Source organism: Phocoena sinus, chromosome 9, assembly GCF_008692025.1.
Source record: "Phocoena sinus isolate mPhoSin1 chromosome 9, mPhoSin1.pri, whole genome shotgun sequence".
Classification (NCBI taxonomy): Eukaryota; Metazoa; Chordata; class Mammalia; order Artiodactyla; family Phocoenidae; genus Phocoena; species Phocoena sinus.
Genome location: NC_045771.1, coordinates 104,978,568 through 105,002,293, shown reverse-complemented (window position 1 = coordinate 105,002,293; position 23,726 = coordinate 104,978,568). Strand labels below are relative to the sequence as shown.

Genomic DNA, 23,726 nt, shown 5'->3' with positions numbered 1-23,726 from the left:
AACTTGCAGACTTCACACTGCTGAAGACAGGTTTGATAAATTGGACAATGGTACCTTAAACACATTTAAAGATGTGTATATATGGAAGACAAGTGAAAAGATATGGATGATAAATTAAGGAGTCCTAACAAATGTTTAATTGGTATTCCAGAAATAAATAGTTAAGAGGAAAGGTTTTTAGAGATCATGAAGGAGTCAATGAAATCCAAGCTAGATGGAAACTCCACTCCAGACTGGGGCAGACAAGGGCACAAGGCTCCCTCTCCCCAAGAAGGGACAGGAGGTCAGCCTTTCTCATGCAGACCAGAGCTACCTGGTGCTAAAGGGAAGTTGTGGGTGAGTACAGCTGAGAGGTGAAGGCTCCCTCCTTCCACCTCCCCACTTTGTGAGATGGAGGCTCTAACCTGGCTGCAGCAATTCTGAAAACAATGGGAGCCCATCAGCCTTGTCCAGCTCGTCATGTGAAGTGTCCACACAGAAGAAACATGCTGTGGAGACCCGGGGCTGCTGCTGCTACCCCCTCCAACAGATGCTAAGTTCCTAAAGCAGTGTGTCACTCACAGAGAAGCACACCACTGTCCCCAGCCCCAGCTCCAGAGCAGTGGCTCAGAGAATCTGCCGGGGATGAGCAGCAGGCTGAGAAGAGAGAGCTCAGAACCTCTTCTCAAAGGAACTGACGTCCTTGTGATAAACTGTGGGGAAGCGCAAACCTCAGGGCACTTTCAAAAACACTGGCAATATGGGGAAAGACAACTGGGAGAAGGCGAAACTGTAGGCAGCCTAGTTTGTCAGACAGCAACAGAGGAGGTGTCAGCGGGAAGGAGCTATCCTGAGGTCAGAACAAATCTCAAAACAGACCTGGGGAACCCAAACTGAACTGGATCGGTTTTAGAGGAATTTGTGCCTCAGGGCATTGTTGAAAACAACAGATACATGAAACCTCTATGGGTACACCCAAAGTGCACCTTCCTAGGACAGACTTTGGAGGCCTCACACTATGGTGGTAGCGGGAGTGAACCTCACTGAAATAATCTAGCCAGTTGCTAAACAAATAAACAGGATAAAATTATGACAAATCTGGAGGGTGGGGGAAGGAAATGGACCAGTACCCAGAGTTGCTACAATACATTATCTAAAAAGTCCAGTTTCCAAACAAATTTATGAGACATGCAACGAAACAGGAAAGTATGACCTATACACTGGAAAAAACTAGGAAGCAGAAATTGCCTGTTTAAGAGTGACCAGATGTGGTCACTTTTAGAGATAAATATTAAAAACTAAAGACTTCAAAGCATTCATATAAATGTGTTAAAATAACAAAAGAAAATCATGATTAATGAAGGGAGGTATTTTAATAATGTCACATCAAATAGAAACTATCTATAAAAAATTATAAAAAAAAGAATCAAGTGGAAATTCTGTAGGTAAAAAGGAAAAACACTGAAAGGAAAAACACAATAAGAAGCTCAACAGTAGATCTGACCTGACAGAATAAATAAATAAAGATTTTCAGACTGTTAAAAAGAAAACCACAGGCCCAAAATTGTGTCACATGTGCTAAACCCCAAGATACTAAAACTACAGTTAATATCTAATCTAATGGCAGTTTCAACCTCTCCCACAAATGTAATCCTAATCAACCAGTCTGGAATTTTCTAGTCTAACAGTAAAGTAATCTATCACACAGGCCTCCTCCAGTCCCCAGAGGAAGAAGAAGCAACCTGCATGATAAAACCAAAACCTCTGCCACTCCCTTCCCCACACCCTCAAGAAAAGAGGGCCTAGTCTAAAAATAATCCTTTCTTTTCTTTTGCTAATAGCATACAACCCCTCAGAGCCACCTTCTAGTTGCTAGATGGGATGCTCCCCGATTCATGAATTATCTAATAAAGCTAATTAGATCTTCAAATTTTCTTGAATTTTGTTTTTTAACAAGACTGAAAGAACATAACCTCAGTCAATAATCTGAATCCACACAAAAAAACAAAGCACTCCAGTAAATCATGTAATTATATAGACAGAATAAGTGCATATTTCTTCGACTTTCTTTCCTCTTTACTGATTTAAAAAGCAATTGTATAAAAGAATTTGTATATGATGTATCACTGGGACCAAACATAAATATATATTTTCCAATAGGAGCACAATGGATGTGGGTGGGAGCAAAGCTGTACTAGACTAAGGAAATGACTACAGATGGAAACTTGAAAAAAAGCAAACAATTAAAGAAAATAAAAAATGATAAACAAGAAGGCTAATGTAACAAAATCTATAAATATACACTTGCTCTCCTAATTTCAGCTTCTCTAAACTACATAAAGTTACACAAAATAATAATTATAAAATGTATTGTTAGTTTTGTAACATTCACAGGTGTAATATGTATAATATTAATACCACAAAAAGCATGGAAAAGGAATAGATCTACATAAGACTAAGGTTTCTCTATCTCACCAGAATTAAGTTTGTAAAGATGTCAAGCTGATTCTGATAGGTTAAGATATATGTGGTAACTTCTAGAGCAATCAATAAGGAAATGATCCAAAAATATATAGTAAAAAATCATTAAAGTAATTAAAATGCTACATTAGAAAATATTCACTTAATTCACAAGACAATGAGAAATAGAAGAACACATGAGACAGGGAAATATAAAATAAAAAGATAGAGTATATCCACTTATATAAATAATAATATTAAATGTGAATGGATTAAATTATCTAATCAAAAGGCAGAGACTATGAAACTGGATTTAAAAAGCAATGAACTATTTAGTGTCTACATGAGACACATTTTACATGCAAAGATACAAATAGACTGAAAGCGATGGGGTGCAAAATAATACATCCTGTATACAGCAATCACAAGAAAATAGGAATGGCTATTCAATTATCAGGCAAAGTAAACTTTAAAACAAACAAAAAATGCTACTATAGCTAAAGGGTAACTTTTTTTATAATAAAAAAAGACAACCTATCAGGAAGAGAGAACAATTATAAACATACACACACCTAAGAACAAAGCACCAAAATGAAGTAAAAACTGACAGAAATGATAAAGGAAATAATTATTTTGATTATATGATGATTATATCATTAAATAATGATAAAAACAATTCAAAAGATTGCTTGGAGACTTCCAATAATGAATGAAACAACTAGGCAGAAGATCAACAAGGAAACAGAATACTTGAATAATGCTGAAACCAAATATACCTAAAAGACATCTACATACCTCTCCACCTGGCAGCAGTAGAATATACATTCTCAAGTGCTCTGGCACATTCGCAAGGATGGAGACTATTTTAAGCCACAAATCACAATAAATTTTAAAGGACTGAAATAATACAAAGTATTTTCTCTGATCACAATGTAATAAAATTAGAGTAACAGAAAAATTTGAAAAACTCACAAATGTGTGGAAATTAAACAACATAATTCTAAGTAACCAATGTGTCAAAGAAGAATCAAAAGAGAAGTTAGAAGAAAAACTTCATATAAATTGAAAAAAAAACCATAACCTATGGAATGCAGCTAAAGCAGTACATTGTGGGAAATTATATATACAAAATTATATATATATAAAATATAATATGATCTCTAATCAATAATTGAAACTTTTACCTTATGACACTAGGGAAGAAAGAGAAAACTAACCTTAAATCAAGCAGAGGGAAAGAAATAATAAAAATTAAAGCAGAGATAAATGACATAGAAAATAGAAAAACAATAGAATCAATGACACAAAAACATAGTTATTTGAAGATATCAACAAAATTTATAAATCTTTAGCTAGAGTGACCAAGAAAAAAAGAGAGGACTCAAATTAACAAATCATCAATAAAAAAGGAGGCCGTATTATTGACCTTACAGAAATAAAAAGAATTACAAAAGGATACTATAAAAACCTGTATGCCAATAAATTAGATAACTTAGATGAAATAGAAAAATCTCTAAAAGACATACACTACTGAAACTGACTCAAGAAAAAATAGACTATATGAATAGAGCTATACCAAGCAAAGAGATTAAATTAGTAATCAGAAAAAACAACTACCCAGGAAGAAAAACCCAAGCTCAGATGTTTTCACTCATGAATTCTACCAAACATTTAAAGAAACATTAACAATCCTTAATGAACTCTTCCAAAGTCAGAAGAGAAAGAAAAAATTCCCAAGTCATACTCAGTATTATCATGAAAGCAAACCCAGGTAAAAATGATATCACAAGAAAACAGAACTACAGACCAATATCTCATATGAATATAGATACAAAAATTCTCAACAACATTCCATCAAAATGAATCTATCAGTATATTGAAAGCATTATACATCATGACCAAGTGGGATTTTATCCCAGGAACCAAGCTTGGTTCAACACTTGAAAATCAATGAATGCAATATACCATATCAATAAAACAGAAAATAAAAAATATACAATTATCTCAATTAATGCAGAAGAAACACTTGACAAAATCCAACATCCTTTCACAATAAAAAATTAAAAATCAACAAACTTGGAATGGAAGGAAACTTCCTCAACCTAATAAAAGGCATCTATGTAAAATCCAATCTAACACCACATTTAATAGTAAAAGACTTGATGAGTCCCCCTAATATTACAAAGAAGGCAAGGATATCTGCTCTCACCATTCTTACTCAACAGAGTACCAGAAGCCCTAGTGTCCCCAATAAAAAAAGAAAAATAAGAGGCATACGATTGAAAAGACAGAAACAAAACTGTCCCTATGTGCATATGACATGACAGTCTCACAAAGAATCTACAAACATTTTTTAAAAATTCTAGATCAAGACACAAACAATAAACCACTTTTTGTTTACAGTATGTCTCGTTTTGTTGTGCTCCACATTATTGTGCTTAGCAGATATTGCATTTTTTACAAATTGAAGGTTTGTGGCAACCCTGCGTTAAGCAAGTCTATCAGTGCCATTTTTTTCTGCAGCATTTGCTCACTTTGTGTCTTTGTATCATATTTCGGTATTTTCACAGAATTATAAGTCGAACTTGAATATGTGACTGAATTGCTGCAATCTCATGATAAAACTTGAATAAATGGAGAGTTGCTTCTTATGGATGAGGAAAGAAAGTGTTTTTTTTCTTATTTTTTATAAATCGTTTTTCTATATATTAGCAATAAACCTGTGGAATCCAAAATTTGAAATCTAACATCATTTACAATTGTGCAAAAAAAGCCCAAAATAACATACTTAGGTATACACTTAAGAAAGCATGTATATAGAGATGAAAGAGGAAATTCCCTGGCGTCCAGTGGTTAGCACTTCCACTGCAGGGGGCACAGGTTCGATCCCTGGTCAGGGAACTAAGATCTCACATGCCTCACGGCATGGCCAAAAAGAAAAAAACAGAGAGATCGCAAACATCCCCCAAATTTATCTATAGATTGAATGCAATTCCCATCAAAATTCCAGCAGATACACTGTAGATACGTATAGGATTATTCTAAAATATATAAGGAAAGGGGTGGGCCCTAAAAAAGAAAAACATTTTGATAAAGAATAGTGGAAGGAATCACACTACCTGGTACTGAGGGTTTCTATAGTTACAGTGATCCACACAGTGACACTGGCAGAGGAACAAACCCCATAGATCAATGGAAGAAATTAGAAAACCCAGAAACAGACCCACACAAATATTCTCAACTTACTGTTGACAAAGGTACAAAAACACTTCAAGAAATCATGCTGGAGCAATTGGATATCCTAATGAAAATTATTAAACCTCACACCTTACACAAAAATTAACTGAAACTGCATCATGTTAAGCAAAACTATCACAAAAAAGGAGAAAATCTTTGCCTATGGCTAGGCAAAGAATTCTTAGACTTGACAACAAAAGCATGACTAATTAGCAAATCTGATAAATCAGACTTCATTGAATTGAAAACTCTGGCTCTGTAAAAATACTGAAAACTATAAGACATCAAGGAAAGAAATCGAAGAAGAAAGAAATAAGTGGAAAGACATTCTGTGCTCATGGATTGGAAGAATTAATATTGTTAAAATATTAAATACTACACAAAGCAATCTACAGCTCCAATGCAATCACTATCAAAATTCCAATGGCATTTTTCACAGAAATAAAACTCTCAGAAATTTGTATGGAACCACAAAAGACCACAAATAGCCAAAGCAATCTTGAGAAAAAAGAACAAAGCTGGAGGCATCATGCTCCCTGATTTCAAGCTATATTACAAAGCTACAGTAATTAACACAATGTGGTATTGGCATACAACCAGACACACAGATCAATGTAACAGACAGAGAGCCCAGAAATAAACCCATACAGAAATGGTCAATTAATTTACAACAAAGAAGCCAAAAATATACAATGGGGAATAGACAGTCTCTTCAGTAAATGGTGTTGGGAAAACTGGCCAGCCACATTCAAAAGAATGCAACCACTGTCTTACACCATGCGCAAAAATCAACTCAAAATTGATTAAAGACTTGAATGTAAGACCCGAAACCATAAAACTTCTAGCAGAAAACACAGGCAGTAAGCTCTTTGACTTACTGTCTTAGAGATAAATTTTTTAATCCAACACCAAAAGTAAAAGCAACAAAAGCAAAGCTTTTGTTCACAGCCCACGCAAATAGCAAAACTCAAAAAACGTCATCAATGACCAAAAATAAACATTAAAGCCATGAAATACCATTATTAGACTATTACATTGGCAACAATTCAAGATACAGTATACTAAGGGCATTTTAGGTAATGAGATTCTCGTGTACTGTGGCGGGGATACAAACTGTACACTCTTTGCAGGGCAACTAGCAGAATTATCAAAATAACACTGTGAAAACCCTGTAGAAGATATTACCTTACAGAATCACCTCAGCAAAATACTAACAACATCTATAATACAAGAATACTAGTGTGTGTGTTTACACACAGATGGATGAGCAACGGACTCATACACAGAGACGCACAGAGGGACTCAGGGAAGAAGAGACTGAAGGACTTATTTCAAGGTTCCACGCACTGCTGTTTGAGGCAGGGAAAATCTGAAACACACGAAACGATAATCAACTGAGGAATGTGCAAGCAAAATCTGGAATACCATGTGGCATTGGAAAGACTAAAGTGGATCCTTAGAGTGAAACAGAATGACTTAAATGATTTTTTTAAGCACAAAAATAGTAGGTCTCCAAAATCAGTTTATTAAATGATGTGTCATCCTGCTGCCACTGGTATAGCAGTGGGGCACAGTAGGTATCAAGAGAGATAAAAATACGAACTCTAGAACGAGAACCCCTAGATTGAAATCTGAGTCCCACAGTCTAACGAAAATTGCAGTACCTACTGTACGGGTTTGTTGTGAGAATTAAATAAGTTGAATATAAATAAAGCACTTCGAAAAAAAAGCCTTGCAGGGCTTCCCTGGTGGTGCAGTGGTTGGGAGTCCGCCTGCCGGTGCAGAGGATGCAGGTTCATGTCCCGGTCTGGGAGGATCCCACATGCCACAGAGCGGCTGGGCCCGTAAGCCATGGCCGCTGAGCCTGCGCGTCCGGAGCCTGTGCTCCGCAGCGGGAGGGGCCACAACGGTGAGAGGCCCGCGTACCGCAAAAAAAAAAAAAAAAAAAGCCTTGTGAAAATAAGCAATATATGTGTTTTGCTGTTATTATTATAATTACACGTAAAAACACAGCATAAATGCTTGGTAAATATTAGCTATCATTTTCATTACTATAAACCAGCATTCATTTTAGGCACTGTTACACTTGTTAGCTTATGTGAATATACCCTTATGAGAGATTTCAAAGTATATTTGTTATAAACTATATAAACTATACTAAATAACACATATCATATTTTACAGGAAAAACTATGTAACAAAAATGAAGCGTGACTGATTACAAAGTTTAAACAAATTATTTGCCTAACAAAGTTAATATAATTTCTCATGAAAATTATGTCTTTCTTTGGATATATGGAACACCGTTTTTTAGTGTATAAAAATGATCAGGGAACCATTAATAATCTGCCATTTATTTTACATCCCAGCTGTGAAAACAATGCTGCATGAGCTTCCTATTGCTTCCAATGGTATATTAACTTCTTAAGCCACAAACCTCGTGGCTTAAAATAACACAAATGTATTATCTCACAGTTGTAGAGATCAGACGTCCAAAGTGAGTCTTGCAAGGCTGGAATCAAAGTACATTTGCTCTGGAAGTACCAGGCTCCAGAGATCTGCCACCTCCTTGGCTTGTGGCACCTACCCCACCCTCTCCTTTCACTGCCACGTCTACTTTTTCTGCCTTTGGGGCTGTCCTGCCTTCCTCTTTAAGGACCCCTGTGACTGCACTGGGCCCACGCTAGTAATTCAGGAGAGTCTACCCTTCTCAAGATCTTAATTACACCTGCAAAACCTGCTACTGTAGGGTAACATATTCAGAAGCTCTGGAGGTGAGACACGGACAGCCTGGAGGACCCTGACTCTGTCTCCATGCGTGGGTCCCAGCCGTGAGACGGAACTTTCACTCAGGCTGTTCTCCTGGCCACTCCATGACCAACTCACCTCTCCAGTCTCAGACCTCAACAGATCAAGCTACTTTTGGACAGGGATTTTAATACAGTGGCAATTCATGTTCCCGGTCACAGGGATGGCAGTGCACCATCAAGAGGATACTCGGAATTTAAAAGCAGTACGGAGTACAATATCATGCTCATTCTCTGAAAACACGATTTCCATACCACCCTGTTTTTATGCACCATCTTAAATTGATCTGTACATGTCAATATTCCCCTGAAGAAAAATGATCTTCCCTTACCACTAACCCCTTACAAAGCACTTCACAAAATATAGGCAGGCAGACATTTTTCTTTAATTAAGAGAGACTAAACACAACAAAATCCCTTTAAAACAAACCTGTTAAAATATGTAAATATTTGTAAACATTAAGAAATGTTAAAAACAATCAAAATCCCTTCTTACCATATACAACATATTTCAGTTGGAGATTTTTAACGACTTCTTCCACAGTAGGTTTATACTCCAGAAAACACGTGTAAACCCCACTCATGCTCTCCTTGAAGTTCTGGAATACAAGGCTTCCTGTGGAGGTCACTTGTGCAGTGCTGTTTCCTAATAGAGGAATAAGATACAGTGATCAGTAGCTTAAATTACATGAGATTGAGATAAAATAACGAAACAGTTTCTTAACAGAGAAAAACCATCCAAATTTACCTACAGAATCACTGAAGGAGTCAAGGACAAAGTCATTGTGTCTGGTGGTTCTTGACAGTGGGTGCCAGGATGAACTTAGTGTCAGAATTTCACTAACCAGAGTTCATCAAGTGTGTGGCTGCCTAAGTGGTAAGAGACTAACACACGTACACGATGTGCTCCTCATCTGCTTGTCGCACTGAGATGGCATGATCAGTACTCATATACATATAATATAGCATATACTTATACATACTATCAAGTAATTATATTTGTATATATGCATATAAATACTTTATTGATGAGTTATGCTCTCATTAAGCATAAAAAAATGTATATGAAAGGGATAAAAACAGTGCGTCCAGAACAAAGGCTAACTCAATATAATCACGAACACCTAGGGATTTGTTGTCATTACACAAGGTACTTGGCAAAATTTGGATTACAGCCGTGAGGGTTGCAGAAGAAAGAAAACAGGAGACTGGATCACTTGACACCCGAAGTTGCACAATCAGAACTGCAGGGCTGGGAGTCAGAACTTGGACGTAAGGTCCCTTGTCACTTCAGCATCACTTAAGTACCACACTGGGAGAGAGCCATGTTGTGTAATGGGAAAGAAGTCTGATTTAGAGGGTTAGGACTTGGCTTTTAGGTGTGCCTTTCTTTCTCATAAACTGTGTAACTGGGGATAATCACTTAATCTTTCTGAAGTCTAGCTCCTTCATTTGCACAACAAAGAATCATAATATATGATAATATATCTCATTGAATCATTTTTGAATAACAATACAAGGAACGTTAAAGTACTTGAAAAAGCTATAAATCATTAAGCAATTAAAAATGGTTACTCTCAAAGTTCATAACCACGGGTTTGCACTAGAAAAAATTATTAGATATTAAAACTCACTCAATAATTTAATAAACTATTTATTAGAATTGAAAATATTATCTTAATAAATACTCATCTTTTTCTATTTTAAGAAAATAATTTATTGCCTATAACTGTCAAGTTGAAATTTATTTTGAAGAAATTTATTGCTTCAAAATAAGATAAAAGATGAATGTTCTTAGTGAAGAAATTTTCATTATTCATTTTTTCACTAAAAATGTGTTGAGTTTCTCGCACATGCAAAGCCCTGTTTCAGATACTGAAGGAGAAATGAATAGATGGATATACCCACCCTCAAGGGATTTACATAGAGCATTATGCCTTGAGAACTCCCATTTCTATACCTTGGATGAAGCTAAAAAATGTGATATAAATTTAGAATACATTTCTATTGTACTGCCTATTTCTTCATGAATATCTTTTGATGAAAGAGTACATATTTATCATAACATGTTGTCTCTTTTTTAGAACAGATTAAGAGGTTTTCAAGCATCTGCTATACATATATTTCAGCAGACACAAACAGATACATCATAGTAATATGATAAAAGGTGCCCACAAACTGTAAAGAAATTTTAGAATATCATGTCAGCAATGAAGCCATGCATTCCCTGGCAAAAATTTGAAATAAAATTTCCCAAACCAGAAGCATTAATAAGTGTATTAATATATATTTGAATGCCTACTACAATGTTAAATATTATGACAGCCAGAAAATCTAGTATCATACAATTTGTAAGAAAACACTCTCTGGCTACCTTCTTATTTAAAAAAATTTAAAAGTAGCACACTTTGAAAAGATACCCAGATGATTGCATAGCCAAGAGAAGAACCCACTTAACAAATACCACTTAACAAACAGACTTTTACAAAACTAAGTTTAAATGGGAATTTCAGGATGCCAAGGCATATCACTATATACTATATAAGAACTCATACAACAGCAGACAGTCAATAAATAATTAAACTGAAGTCAGGACTTCTTTCTCTAGAACTCAGCTTGATTATCTAAAAATTCAGAGTTGGATTAGATTTCTAGAAGCATGTGCCTCAGAGCTCTAAAATTACATGGCAAAATTTAAGCACCATTTCATTACAATTTATTTTTAAAAACAGGTTTATACTTTTGGTTTCTGCTCAGATATGGAGAGTGACTATAAGAGCAACAACATCATACAACAATAAGGAAAAAGACAGACAAACTGTCAACCAACAAATTTTCTTGAACCCATCAAACAAATGAGGCAGGTAGGGCAACCAGTAACCCTGAAAACCAGGAATGAACAGGGCCTGCAGGTAGAACCTAGACCTAAGCATTTGCTTCAATGGTCTAAGAACATCTGGCTAAAAGTTTTCAATAAATTGCTAAAAGCCAAGTGTTGTCCAGTGTGAGCATGTGAAGCCTCTGAGGACCACAGATGGGGGCAGGGGGAGTGCAGAGGCAGTTGCACCCTCTTACAGGCTTTTTACCTTCATGAAAATCTTTGGGTGTTCAAAGGAAGATCAGGGGAACCCTGAGCAAGATTCCCACAGGGCACTGGCTAGAGGAGGGGGCCGGCGCAGGGTACTGGCTAGAGGAGGGGGCCGGCAGCCCTGCCAAAACTCCACCCTTGCCCATTTCCCCTACCTCCTGGTGAGGAGCAATGCTTTAACCGACAAGGGAGAAGAAACAAAAATGGTCACTGAGGGCACTGTGGAAACATGTTACCACTAGGGAAGGAAACAGGAAGAAAAAAACCTCACTCTTGAGGAAGTCAGCAAGAAGTACTAGGCCAACACTAAAGCCCGCAGACAGGCTGAAGCACTTCTAAAGGCCACACCCACAAGATCCAGTGACACCACACCTGCCAAAGACTAATGCTGAATCAGAACACTAGAGACTGCCCCTCTCTCCCAACTGCCCATCACTAATAAGAGTCTAGCAAAAATGCAGTGAAATCAAGCTAGGAGAGCTGCAAGAAAGATTCTCTCTAGAGAAAGCAAAAAAGGAGAAACCAAAGCCAAAGATGAGACAATGGAGAAAAATAAGTTTTCAGTAACCACAGCAATAACCAATATCAAAGCCGGACAATTCCTGACTAGTTTAACACAAACTCCCAATATTAAAGGCTTAATAATATTTTAAAAAGTGTTCATCTCAAAGATAAAAAATAATTATCTCAATATTTACTATCTTATTCAAGATGTTCTTAAAAAATTAAGAAGCATACAGAAGGGTAAGAAATGGCACATTTCCAAAATACCAGGCAATGACACAGATGTCAGAAGTATCAGACAGTTAGTTTAAAATAACTATGAATAATGTATTAAATAATTTAATGGAAAATGTAGAAAGCATGCAAGATCAGATAGGTGATTTCAGCAGAGTCTGAAACCATAAGAAATAATCAAATGGAAATGTTAGAACTAAAACCAAACCAAAAAGAAAAAAACAAAAACACAGTAACACAGATGAAGTCTTCCTTCAATGAGCTCATAAAGAGGCTTGACACAGCTAAGAAAAGAACCAATGACTTGAAGACAGATCAAAAGAAATTTACCCGAAAAGAAAAAGCAACGACAACAACAAAAGCAAAACAACACCAGGAAGAATGAATCCAAGAGTTATGGAACAATTTCAAACAGTTACATAAGGGTGACAGAAATCTGAGAAGGAGCAGAGAGATAGGATGAAGCAGAAGAAATACTGGAAGATATAATGGCCGACAATTTTCAAAAATTAATGACAAACCAAAACTACAGATCCAAGAAGCTTATAGAACACCAAGCAGAATAATACAAATAACCAAAAAAAAAAATGCATTTAGTATTCAAATTACTGAAAGTGAAACGGAAAGAAAAAATCTTGAAATTAATCAGAAAAATATGGCACACTGCCTACAGAGGGATAAGGACTATTTTATAGCAGCCTTCTCACGAGAAACTATGCAAGCAAAAAGAATACAGAATGCCACCTTTGGAATGTTGAAAGAAAAAAACTGCCAATCCAGAATTCTACAACCAGCAAAAGAAATAGATAAGCAAACTTTACCCAAAGCAAACAGAAAGGAAATAATAAAGTCAGAAATCAATGAAACTGAAAACAGAAAAATACCAGAGAAAAATAACTCAAAAGCTGGTCCCTTGAAATGACTGATAAAATTGTTAACCCTGTAGCCAAGAGAGACCAAAATGAAAGAGAAAAGACACATCCAATACCAGGAGTGAACGAGAGCATATCATAGAGATCCTGCATATATCAAAAAGATAACAAGAAACTATCATAAACTATGCACATAAATTTGACAAGTTGAAAAAAATCTAAGTTGGACAAATTCCTTAAAAGACACAAACTACAAAAAGTCACAAAACGGTGAGAAGGGAAAATCCTAGTCCTACCTCATTTAGATTATCTGTGAACTCTGAAGCCAGACTTCAAAGGCACTTGACTTCAGGAAAGTACCTTGTTCTCTCAATGCCTCTGTCCACATATAAAAGGGAGAAAATGACTGTACTTACTGCAAAGAGCTGTTGTGAAACTTAAATGATTAGTATATGTAAATTGCTTAGAACAGAATCTGCTACATGATAAAAGTATACGTGTTGATTATTTTTATAAAATTTGGAACAAAAACACTAAAGTAAAAATATGCTTGCAGAATATATCCATACATGTATATCTATATTTTTATATATTTAAATATGTGCATTTACTATGTGTATGAATACACACATACATAGATATATGTATGTATTTGTGCATGTGTATTCGTACACATAGTAAATGCATAAAGAAAAGCTAAGGAATAATATTGTAAAAGTTCAGGATAATGTTTACCTAAGAGGGGTTGGGGACAGAAGAATGGGATTTTTCAACATTAGAAGGTTCAACAGTCATGATAATGGTATATCTTGGCTTCTATAGCAAGCTCAAGGATGTCTGTTTTATTACGCTTCATAACTTACATATCTGTTATACAGATTTGTATTTATCAGATGCTTCATAATAAAAATATTAAGGTAGAGTAAGATATAATCTATGATCTCATTTTTTATAAAACATAAGAAGGATGCAGTTACAGGGTAAAGCTCAACGTGTGTGTGTGTGTGTGTGTGTGTGTGTGTGTGTGTGTGTGCGCGCAGTTATACAGGTTTGTGTGAACATTTAAAAAAGTGGGAAAGTCCACACACCAAAAAGAGCTAATTCATCAGAATGGTATTAGGGTTGAAGTAAGAGATACAGGGCTTGCTGCAATAAATGCTTTACCTTTGTAAACCAAAAATGTTGGAAGAGAGACAGAAGAGGGTGGCAGTGAGGGTGAGAGGAAGAGAGCCTAGCAAGTCTAAGACTTGGCCTCCACACTGTACAACCATCTAAACAACCTGGATACTTCTCTCCAAAGGGAGGAGCAAGTACATAACTACATGTTTCTTTGGTTCAACTGTAGGGGAACTATCTTTGGAATATCCATTAAAAAGATAACAAAAGTACAGTGTAGTTTAACCTAGAGTCCAAAAAGCTTCTCTGTTTTTCAAGCTTTAATAGAATTAGACATTTTCCACGTCTCTCTGCAATTACAGTGATAGTACTGAGCTTTAAAGCTGGCAGACAGCGAACTATGACGTGACACTGCACTGAAAACACAACTGTAATCATGCTGTCAGAATACCAGAACTTTCTGAGAATAGTCTTTATAAATACAAAGCCCTTGCATCTATATGATTTTATCCTTACCTGGAAACAGCTACGTTTTTGAACATCTGTTTTCCATTATGAAAGTGAGTAATATAAAATGTCACTTCTAGTTAAAGGATTCAAAATTCACTTACACAGTATACTTTGCAATACAAGCTGCAAGATCTGGCCTGGCGTCTCAGAGAAGAGCATGTTTCACATCTCAATTTTCAAATCAAAGGGGTAACAAATTACAACACAACAAATCAATACTTAAATGCTTCTATTTTGAACTCACAGAGTTTTAATAATGAACGTAAAATATATTTAATATACATGCTTGTGTTATATTATTTGCTATTAGAAAGGAATAAAAATAAAAATTGATTTTATTTTCAATATTGGATACCTTTACTCCTGGCCCCCTTTGCTGATTTATATTAACTGCCTAGCCTCTCAGGACCTCTGTCCCTGACCTCTGCTGACCCCCTCCTACACTCTAGTACTGCAGCCAGGCAGAGGTCACGCTGCTCTGCGTACCTCCTGCAAAGCTGGGCACAATGGCAGCCACCAGGTAGTCACTCACCTAGAGCCGAGTAATTCACTTTGGAGACACACCAGCTAACCTAAAGAGTGAAGTAACTCTTTAAACCTTGAGCTATTTCAGAATCAACATAAATATTATGGCAATGTACAACTTAGATTGTTCAACTATATAAAATATGAATTAAAACATATTAAAAAATAAATATTTCTTATGAATGTTTCTTCAGCGAGTCTTTGTATGAATATACTGCTTTCCTCCATCCAGGTCTACAAAATAAACCTGTAGGTTTTCACCCACAAGCACTGTCTCAAAACACCAATAAGGGAAAAAAAGGAGAAGAAGGAAGGAAGGAACGGAGGGAAGGAGGGAGGAAGGGAGGGAGGGAAGGAAAAGAGAGAGAAAGAAAACATGGTGAATAGAGCAATAAAGAAAAACTTGCACAGAAGGTATGCAAAAGGTACTTCCTTGAACAGATATTTAGGATGAAAATTCATTATCCGAATTTTCAGCAAGGCTGAAAACAAAAACAGCTAAGCTAATTGATATTTTTTAAACTACACTGCAAAAACAAATCAGCTTTTAGCAAATGAGATATCAGAATACAAGTAAGATGGGCATTTCAAAATAACAAAATAAGAAGTTGAATGGAGAAAATGTTGACCAAATCAATCATACCAATAGTAATCTCTATGTGGTAAAATGTACCTTCATGAGAATAAGACCTTGTTTTCTCAAAAATCTGAAAACTGTAAGGTTACTATCCGGATGTAGCTCAAGTCCATCTTCTCCTCTGGATGAGTGCCCAAGTACTAAACTTCCTCTTTTGTGAGCACAGCATCAGTAACATATTATTACACAGCTGCCAGCAAACCACGCAGTATATTTAAGAGCATGTTTTTCATACTAAAATACTGAATGTTAAATTTAGTCAGTTTTTCAAAATGGATATTAATATTTAAGTTAAATTCAAATATAATCCATACTGTCTGGTCAGGATTTTAATCAGAGTGAAATATAAGATAAAAAATATAAAATCGGGGGCTTCCCTGGTGGCGCAGTGGTTGAGAGTCTGCCTACCAATGCAGGGGACACGGGTTCAAGCCCTGGTCTGGGAAGATCCCACGTGCCACGGAGCAGCTGGGCCCGTGAGCTACAAATACTGAGCTCTGCGCGTCTGGAGCCTGTGCTCCGCAGCAAGAGAGGCCGCGACAGTGAGAGGCCCGCGCACCGCGATGAAGAGTGGCTCCCGCTTGCCACAACTAGAGAAAGCCCTTGCACAGAAACGAAGACCCAACACAGCCAAAAATAAATAAATGAATAAATAAATTTATAAAAAAAAAAAATATATAAAATCGTAACTACTAATAAAGTCTCAAGTTGTCCCTATGTGGGGCTGTATAAAACAAACAAATCCAGAATTTTAAACCTAGAGCTCAAAGTGCTCATTTGTATTTTTAACAAAAGCCAGAATCATATTTGCTTCTTCATACATACTTTGCTAATAAAAGTCTAACTGAGGTAACCAAAATGATTTTATGAATTTTACAATAAAAAAGGAAATTTTTTTGAAATATGGACGCTTAGAGAATTCTCCAGTTTAATCATCCAGTGTGTCTCTATCTCAAATTAAGATCTGGAAAAAATGGTCATGCCATCTACATTGTTAGATTCTAACTCCAAAAAGAAATTGCAAGAAAAAGAAGTGAGCTAATACATGAGCGTATATGAGATACAAATATTCTTTTTGCTCTGAGTACATTTCATACATATTTTTAATTATAACAACTGAAACAGAAGCCCACCTGAAATGATTTTTCCTTTCGGCCCATGCCACTGGAATGATGGGTCTATGAGTTCAGAATTCCGCAGTCGTTGGGTTACACATAACATGTGTGGACTCTTTTGATGGAGCATAACATATACTTTCACTGAAAATAAATATTAAAATGTTCCAATAATATTTTATGTTCGTTCACGATCTATAATGGCTTACATTTTTGTAGTCTGGGTTACATGTTTTCAGAAGTTTTCTTTGGATTATTGCTATTGCTTGGTAAGAACTAAATTTCATTGCATTCCATATAACTAACTTTCAAAAACATACACTTAATTTATTTGTGTGTGCGAGTGTATCTTAATCTCAGCATTATGCATTAGTCTTTTTATTCAGAGTTTATATACCAACTTACTTTGTTGTCATAAAATTATTTTAATTACAAAGTATTAAGATAATTCTATATCCATACTTCATCTGTTTTGCAAAGACACCAAACCTGAAAGAAACTGACAAGATAAATTTGTTTAGATTATGGAACAATACATTACTCACAATGATGTAACACAGTGTACTGAATTTTAAAATTGTAATGTGATTTAAAAATTCACAAATATGTGCTTTGATTGATTTTAATTATTAAGCATTTTTCCCACTTTGCTTTAAAATTTAGAGCACTGCTCATTAAACAAGCAAAAATAGTATTCTCTAGGAGATACAAAAAGAACACACTAAAGATTCAATTGTTTTGCACTTACTCATAAGAAAGCTTTTAGAAAAGCTTCTAGAAACTCCTCAGTAATCCCATGGCAACACTTCACTAATCAACCATATACTAAGATTTTTGTGTTCCAGTAAAATAAAAATTGTTTCTATGAGAATCAAAATTCTCCTTAACTTTAAAGAAACTGTCTCTAAACTTTAACCATACAACATCATGTTTATTGAATGTAGCTTTTAGATTGCTACCCTTACTTAGGTTAAGAAACTTCCCCTCAATTCTTGGTAATTTGTTTTCCTGGGACACTTGCACCTATATTCATAAATGTAACTCTATATAATTTTCTTACGTTATCCTTTGTCTTTTTCCAATTTCAGTACAAATTTGTTATTTAGTGTTTAGCACTACTAAGTTAGGCATCTAAGATTATAATAGCCACATAAAATGAATTAGACAGATTTCCTTCCATAAATTTTCTCTAAAGAATGTGTAAAGTGTTTTTGTCCTTGGAAACTATATAGCCTTATAGGTACTTATTTTTTGGCAAGGGAGGAAGTAGCAAAACAAATTTCTGATTAACAATCTGGAGAATTTAATTATTAGTTTACTAAGTAATTTAATCAAGTCTGTTTTAGAAACTTATATTTTAGTAGAGTTATTCACTGTAAGTTTATTATATAAAATTATTCAGAATACTAAATTCTGATTTTTAAATCTCACCATATCTTAATTTATTCATAATATTTTTGTACTTTCATTATTCTCTTGTGAAACAATTACCAAAACTCTGTCTACTAATTGCTCCAAAGACAGCTTTTGGTTCCATTCAATCTATTATTCTTCTCTGGTCTCTTTCATTAATTTCTCCTCTTATTTTATTTCCTACTCACCTCAGTTTAAACGTTTCTTCTTTTTTCTACTTTTAATGAATGCTTATTGTATTAACGTGCCATTCCTCAGCACGACTTACTGGCTCTTTTATAAGGACACCAGTCGTATTGGATTTGGGTCTACCCTAATGACCTCATTTTTAACTTGATTACTTCTATAAAGATGCTGTCTCCAAATAAGTTCACTTTCTGGGGAACTGAGGATTAGGACTCAAACGTATGATTTTAGTGAGAAGGATGATTCAGTCCATCACACTGAGATTCAGTTGTTATCCTTAAATGAAATGTTAATTCATTTTAAGGATAAATTTAAGCACATCCAATAAAAAGGGAAGTTAGTTATACATGACTTTTATAATTTAGGTTTAAAAGCTGTAGTTTTAAAACAAAAGCTGTGATAAAAGTTGTGATATCAGTGTAAATGGCAGAGTAAAGAACTCCAAAAATCATCCCCTTGATAAAGGTAATAAGAAAATGGCATATTGTTAGAATCAACATTTTAAGAACTCTGGAAATTAATCAAAGACTTACAGCACCCAGGAAAAATGTACTCAGGAAAAACAACTGAATCTCGGTGTCATGGCCTGAATTATGCTTCTCCCTAAAGTCATATGGTTAAGTTCTAATTCCCAGTTCCCCAGAAAGTGAACTTATTTGGAGATAGAGTTTTTATAGAAGTAACCAGGTTAAAATGAGGGCATCAGGGTAGGCCTAAATCCAATATGACTGGTGTCCTTATAAAAAGGGGAAATTTGGACACACAGACAAACACAGAGGAAAACAATGTGAAGAGATACAGGGAGAAGATGGCCATCTCCAAGCCAAGGAAGGAGAACTGGAACAGGTCCTTGCCCTACTGCCCTCAGAAGGACCCACCCAAGCCTCCATGATTGGACTTCCATCCTCCAAAACTGTGAGACAACACATTTCTGTTGTTTAAGCTGCCAGGTCTGTGGTAATTTTTTACCATACCCCTAGCAAATACACCTGGTAAAAACAGTGAGCTTGTAGCACTTTAAGTTGCTGTATTCCCATTAGAACCAGCAGCCTGGTAGCCACTAGAGGGGCAGATGGGGTTAGATGGACTTCAGTGCCTCCTTCCCAGAGAATTGTCATTATTTCACCTTTCTGGCAGTGTTCTGGAAGACACCATGCACAAAGCTATCTTTACACGACCTAGCTTGGAGCACACCCACTGTAAAAAGCCTTTTCCCCAAGAGTCTTTGTCAAAAACAACTAGAGCTTGCCACTTAACTTTGTAAATGCCTGAAGCAGTGGGAGTAAACATCAGCTTAACCAAAAGCTTAAGAGGAAACGCTGGGTAATGACATGTCAATGGGAGCTTTGAAAACTTCAGACACGTTCCTAGGAAAATAGAAGGGCATGTGCATGCACAGAGTAGGCCACGTGGCCAAGACTGGGCATGCTCAGTAAAGAATGAGAGGCCTTAAAGTTCTCACCTCTGGCTGAAATTGAGCCTCTGTACAGCAGAAAGTGAAGGATATGGTGGAGCTGTCAACTGCCTGGCTAAATGTTTAAGGTAAGCCACGAGAAGCTCACAAGGATTCTCAGAAAATATTAGGAGACTAACTGGTTCAGGTGTTTAATGAAATCTCTGTTGAACCATTAGCCTAACTAAGCTAACTAAGCAAAGACTTCAGTGGCCACACATGACAAGGAATACAGAATTTAAAGAGAATTAGTTCAGAAAAGTCACTAAACAAATGCTACAGGAACACCTCATTCTACTGTACTTTGCTTTACTGTACCTCACAGATTTTGCATTTTTTACCATCAGTGGTTTGTAGCAATCCTAAGTTTCAGATGATGGTTAGCATTTTTAGCAATAAAGTATTTTTTAATTAAGGTACATATATTGGTTTTTAACCAAATGCTATTGCACACTTAATAGACTGCAGTATAATGTAAACATAACTTTTATAGGCACTGGGAAACCAAAAAATTCATGTGCCTTACTTTATTGTGATACTCACTTTATTGTGATGGCCTGTAACTGAACCTGCAATATCTCTGAGTATGCCTGTACAACAAAAAGCAACTACATAAATACCTAGAAAGGGGGAAGAATCTGATTTCCAGAGTACTACATAATATTCCCTTCAAACTCCAGTTTTCAACCAAAAATATGAGTCATGCAAAAAACCAAGAAAGTATAGTCACAGGCAGCAAAAAAAGCAACCAATAGAAACTGTCCCTGAGGAAAGTCAAATTTTGGAATTACTGGACAAAGACTTCAAATCAGTTATTTTAAATATGATCAAAGAACATCATGCCTAAAGGACTAAAAAAGTATGAAAACGATATCTCTCCATATAGAAACTATCAATAAAGGGATAGAAATTATAAAAAAAGATCCAAAGAGAAATTCCAGATTAAAAAGTACAATAACAAATGAAAATTCACAGTTAAAAATCAATAGCAGATCTCAACAGACAGAAGAAAGAATCAGCAAACTTTACGTTACATCAATGTGGGATTTATCCAATCTGAGAAAAAGAAAAATAGAAAGATACGTGAAGATAAATCAACAGTACTCAGAGACCTTTGGGAAACCATCAGGCATGCCAGTATATGCATAAAACTCCCATGGAAGAGTGGAGAGAAAGAGCCAGAAAGAATATTTGAAGGAATAATAGCAAAAACTTCCCAAAATTGATGAAAAACATAAATCCACACATCAAACAAGCCCAATGAACTCAAACTAGGGTACATTCAAAGAGATCCACACCTTAGGCACATCATAATCAACTGTGAAAACCCAGAAACAAAGAATCTTGAAAGCAGCAAGACAGAAGCAACTCATTACATAATATGGTCTTCAATAAAATTAGCTTACTTCTCATCAGAAACCATAATGAAATAGAAAGTCTGAATAGACCTAAAACAAGTAAAGTGATTGAATAATAAAAAAACTTCCCACAAGGAAAAGCTCAGCACCAGTTGAATTCACTTGTGAATACTACCAAACAAGTAGAATTAACAATACTTCACAAACTTCCAAAAAAATAGAAGAGGAGGGAACACACTCCAACTCATTTTATGAAGCCACTATTGCCCTAAAACCAAAATCAGACAAAGACTACACGAGAAATCTACAGACCACTTTTCCTTATGAATATGTACATGATAATCTTCAAAATACTAGCAACCAAATCCAGCAACATGAAAAAGGATTATACATCATAATCAACTCAGATTCATTCCAGAAATGCAAGGCTAGTTCAAAATACAAAAATCAATCAATGTAATACCTTATCATATCAATAGAATAATGGACAAAACCCACTGATCCTCTCAATATACACAGAAAAATCATTTGACAAAATCCAATACCCTTTCACAATAAAAGCACTCAACAAACTCGGAACAGAAGGAACTCTCTTAATCTGATAAAGGGCATCTACAAAAATTCACAGCTAACTTAATAGCAAAAACTGAAATCTTTCCCAGGCCCCCAAGGTCAGGAACAAAACAAAGATATCTGTTAACATCAGTATTGAACTGGAGGTTCTACCTGGAGCAACTAGCAAGGAAAAATAGGCAGATTGTAAAAGAAGAAATAAAACTACCTCCATTTGCAGATGACATGATATTATATACAGGAAATTTTAAGGAATAATTCCCCCTATCCCCCATTTAAAAAATTAGAGCTATAAATGATTCGGCAAGATGACAGGATACAATACCCATCTGCAAATCTCAATTGTATTTCTATACAGTAGCAATGAGCAATCCAAACATTAAATTGATAAAAACATTCTATTTACAGTAGCATCAAAAAGAATAAAATATTTAGGGATACATTTAACAAAAGTAGTACAAGAAGACTCATACACTGAAAACTGTAAAGCATCACTGAAGGAATAAAGAACACCTAAATAAATGAAAAGACATTCCATGTTTATGAATTGCAAGACTGTAGAGTGTTAAGGTGGTAATACTCCCAAGATTGATCAACAGATTCAATGCAATCCCTATAAAAATCCCAATGGGCTTTTATTCCAAAAATTGCCAAAGCTGATTCTAGAATAACACAAAATTTCAAAGGACCCAGAATAGCCAAAACAATCTTGAAAAAGAGCAAATGTGAAGTACTCACACTTGATAATTTCAAAACTTATTATAAAGCAACAGCAATCAAGACAGTGTGGTACTAGTGTAAGGAAAGACATATATATCAAAGGAATAGAATTTAGAGTCCATAAAAAAAAAAACTCATTCATCTATGGCAAACTGCTCTTCAACAAGAGCACCGAGACATTCAATAGAGAAGGAAAAGTTTCTTAAACAAATGATGCTGGAACAAGTGGATATCCACATGCAAAAGAATGAATTTTGATCCCTACTGTATACCATACGCAAAAATTAATTCAAAACGGATCAAAGATCTAAATATAAGCAATAAAACTATGAAATTCTTTCAAGAAAATGTAGGAGTAACACTTTGTGGCTGCTGATTAAGCAATCACTTCTGATACATGACTCCTAAAGCACCAGTACAAAAGAAAAAATAGAAATCAGACTTTATCAGAGTTTAAAATGTGTGCTTTAAAGAACACTATCAAGAAATGAAAGCACAATCCATAGATTAGAAGAAAATATTTGCAAATCCAACATCTGATAAGGGTCTAGTATCCAGAACATATTTAAAAAAAAAAAAAAAAAACTCTTCCATCTCAGTAATATAAAAGACAGCCAAATTAAAAATTGGGTAAAGGACTTGAACAGGCATTTCTGTAAAGAAGACATCCAAATGGTCAATAAACATATGAAAAGAGGTACCACATCACTAGCCATTAGGGAAATGCAAATAAAAAGCACAATGAGAATCCACTTCACATACACTAGGATGGCTAAAATTTTAAAAGATGGACAATAATAAATGTTAATATGGATGTTGGGAAATTTGAATCCTCAAATTTCTGGTGTCAAAGTACAATAGTTCAGGTTCTTTGAAAAATTGTTTGGCAGTTCCTCAAAATGTTAAACATAGAGTTACCATATATCCCAGCAATTTTAC

General features: G+C 35.4%; 1 protein-coding gene across 1 annotated transcript in view; it reads right to left on the bottom strand.

Annotated features, from left to right (window-relative positions):
• The window catches only part of ZPBP (zona pellucida binding protein), a 104,313-nt gene that overhangs the window by 75,623 nt on the left and 4,964 nt on the right, over nt 1–23,726 (bottom strand). The window contains exons 3-4 of the mRNA XM_032643451.1: nt 17,103–17,228; nt 8,980–9,129 (exon numbers count right to left, since the gene is read on the bottom strand). Of these exons, the coding sequence (XP_032499342.1) occupies nt 8,980–9,129; nt 17,103–17,228 (276 nt within the window). The remainder of the gene's footprint in view (nt 1–8,979; nt 9,130–17,102; nt 17,229–23,726) is intronic.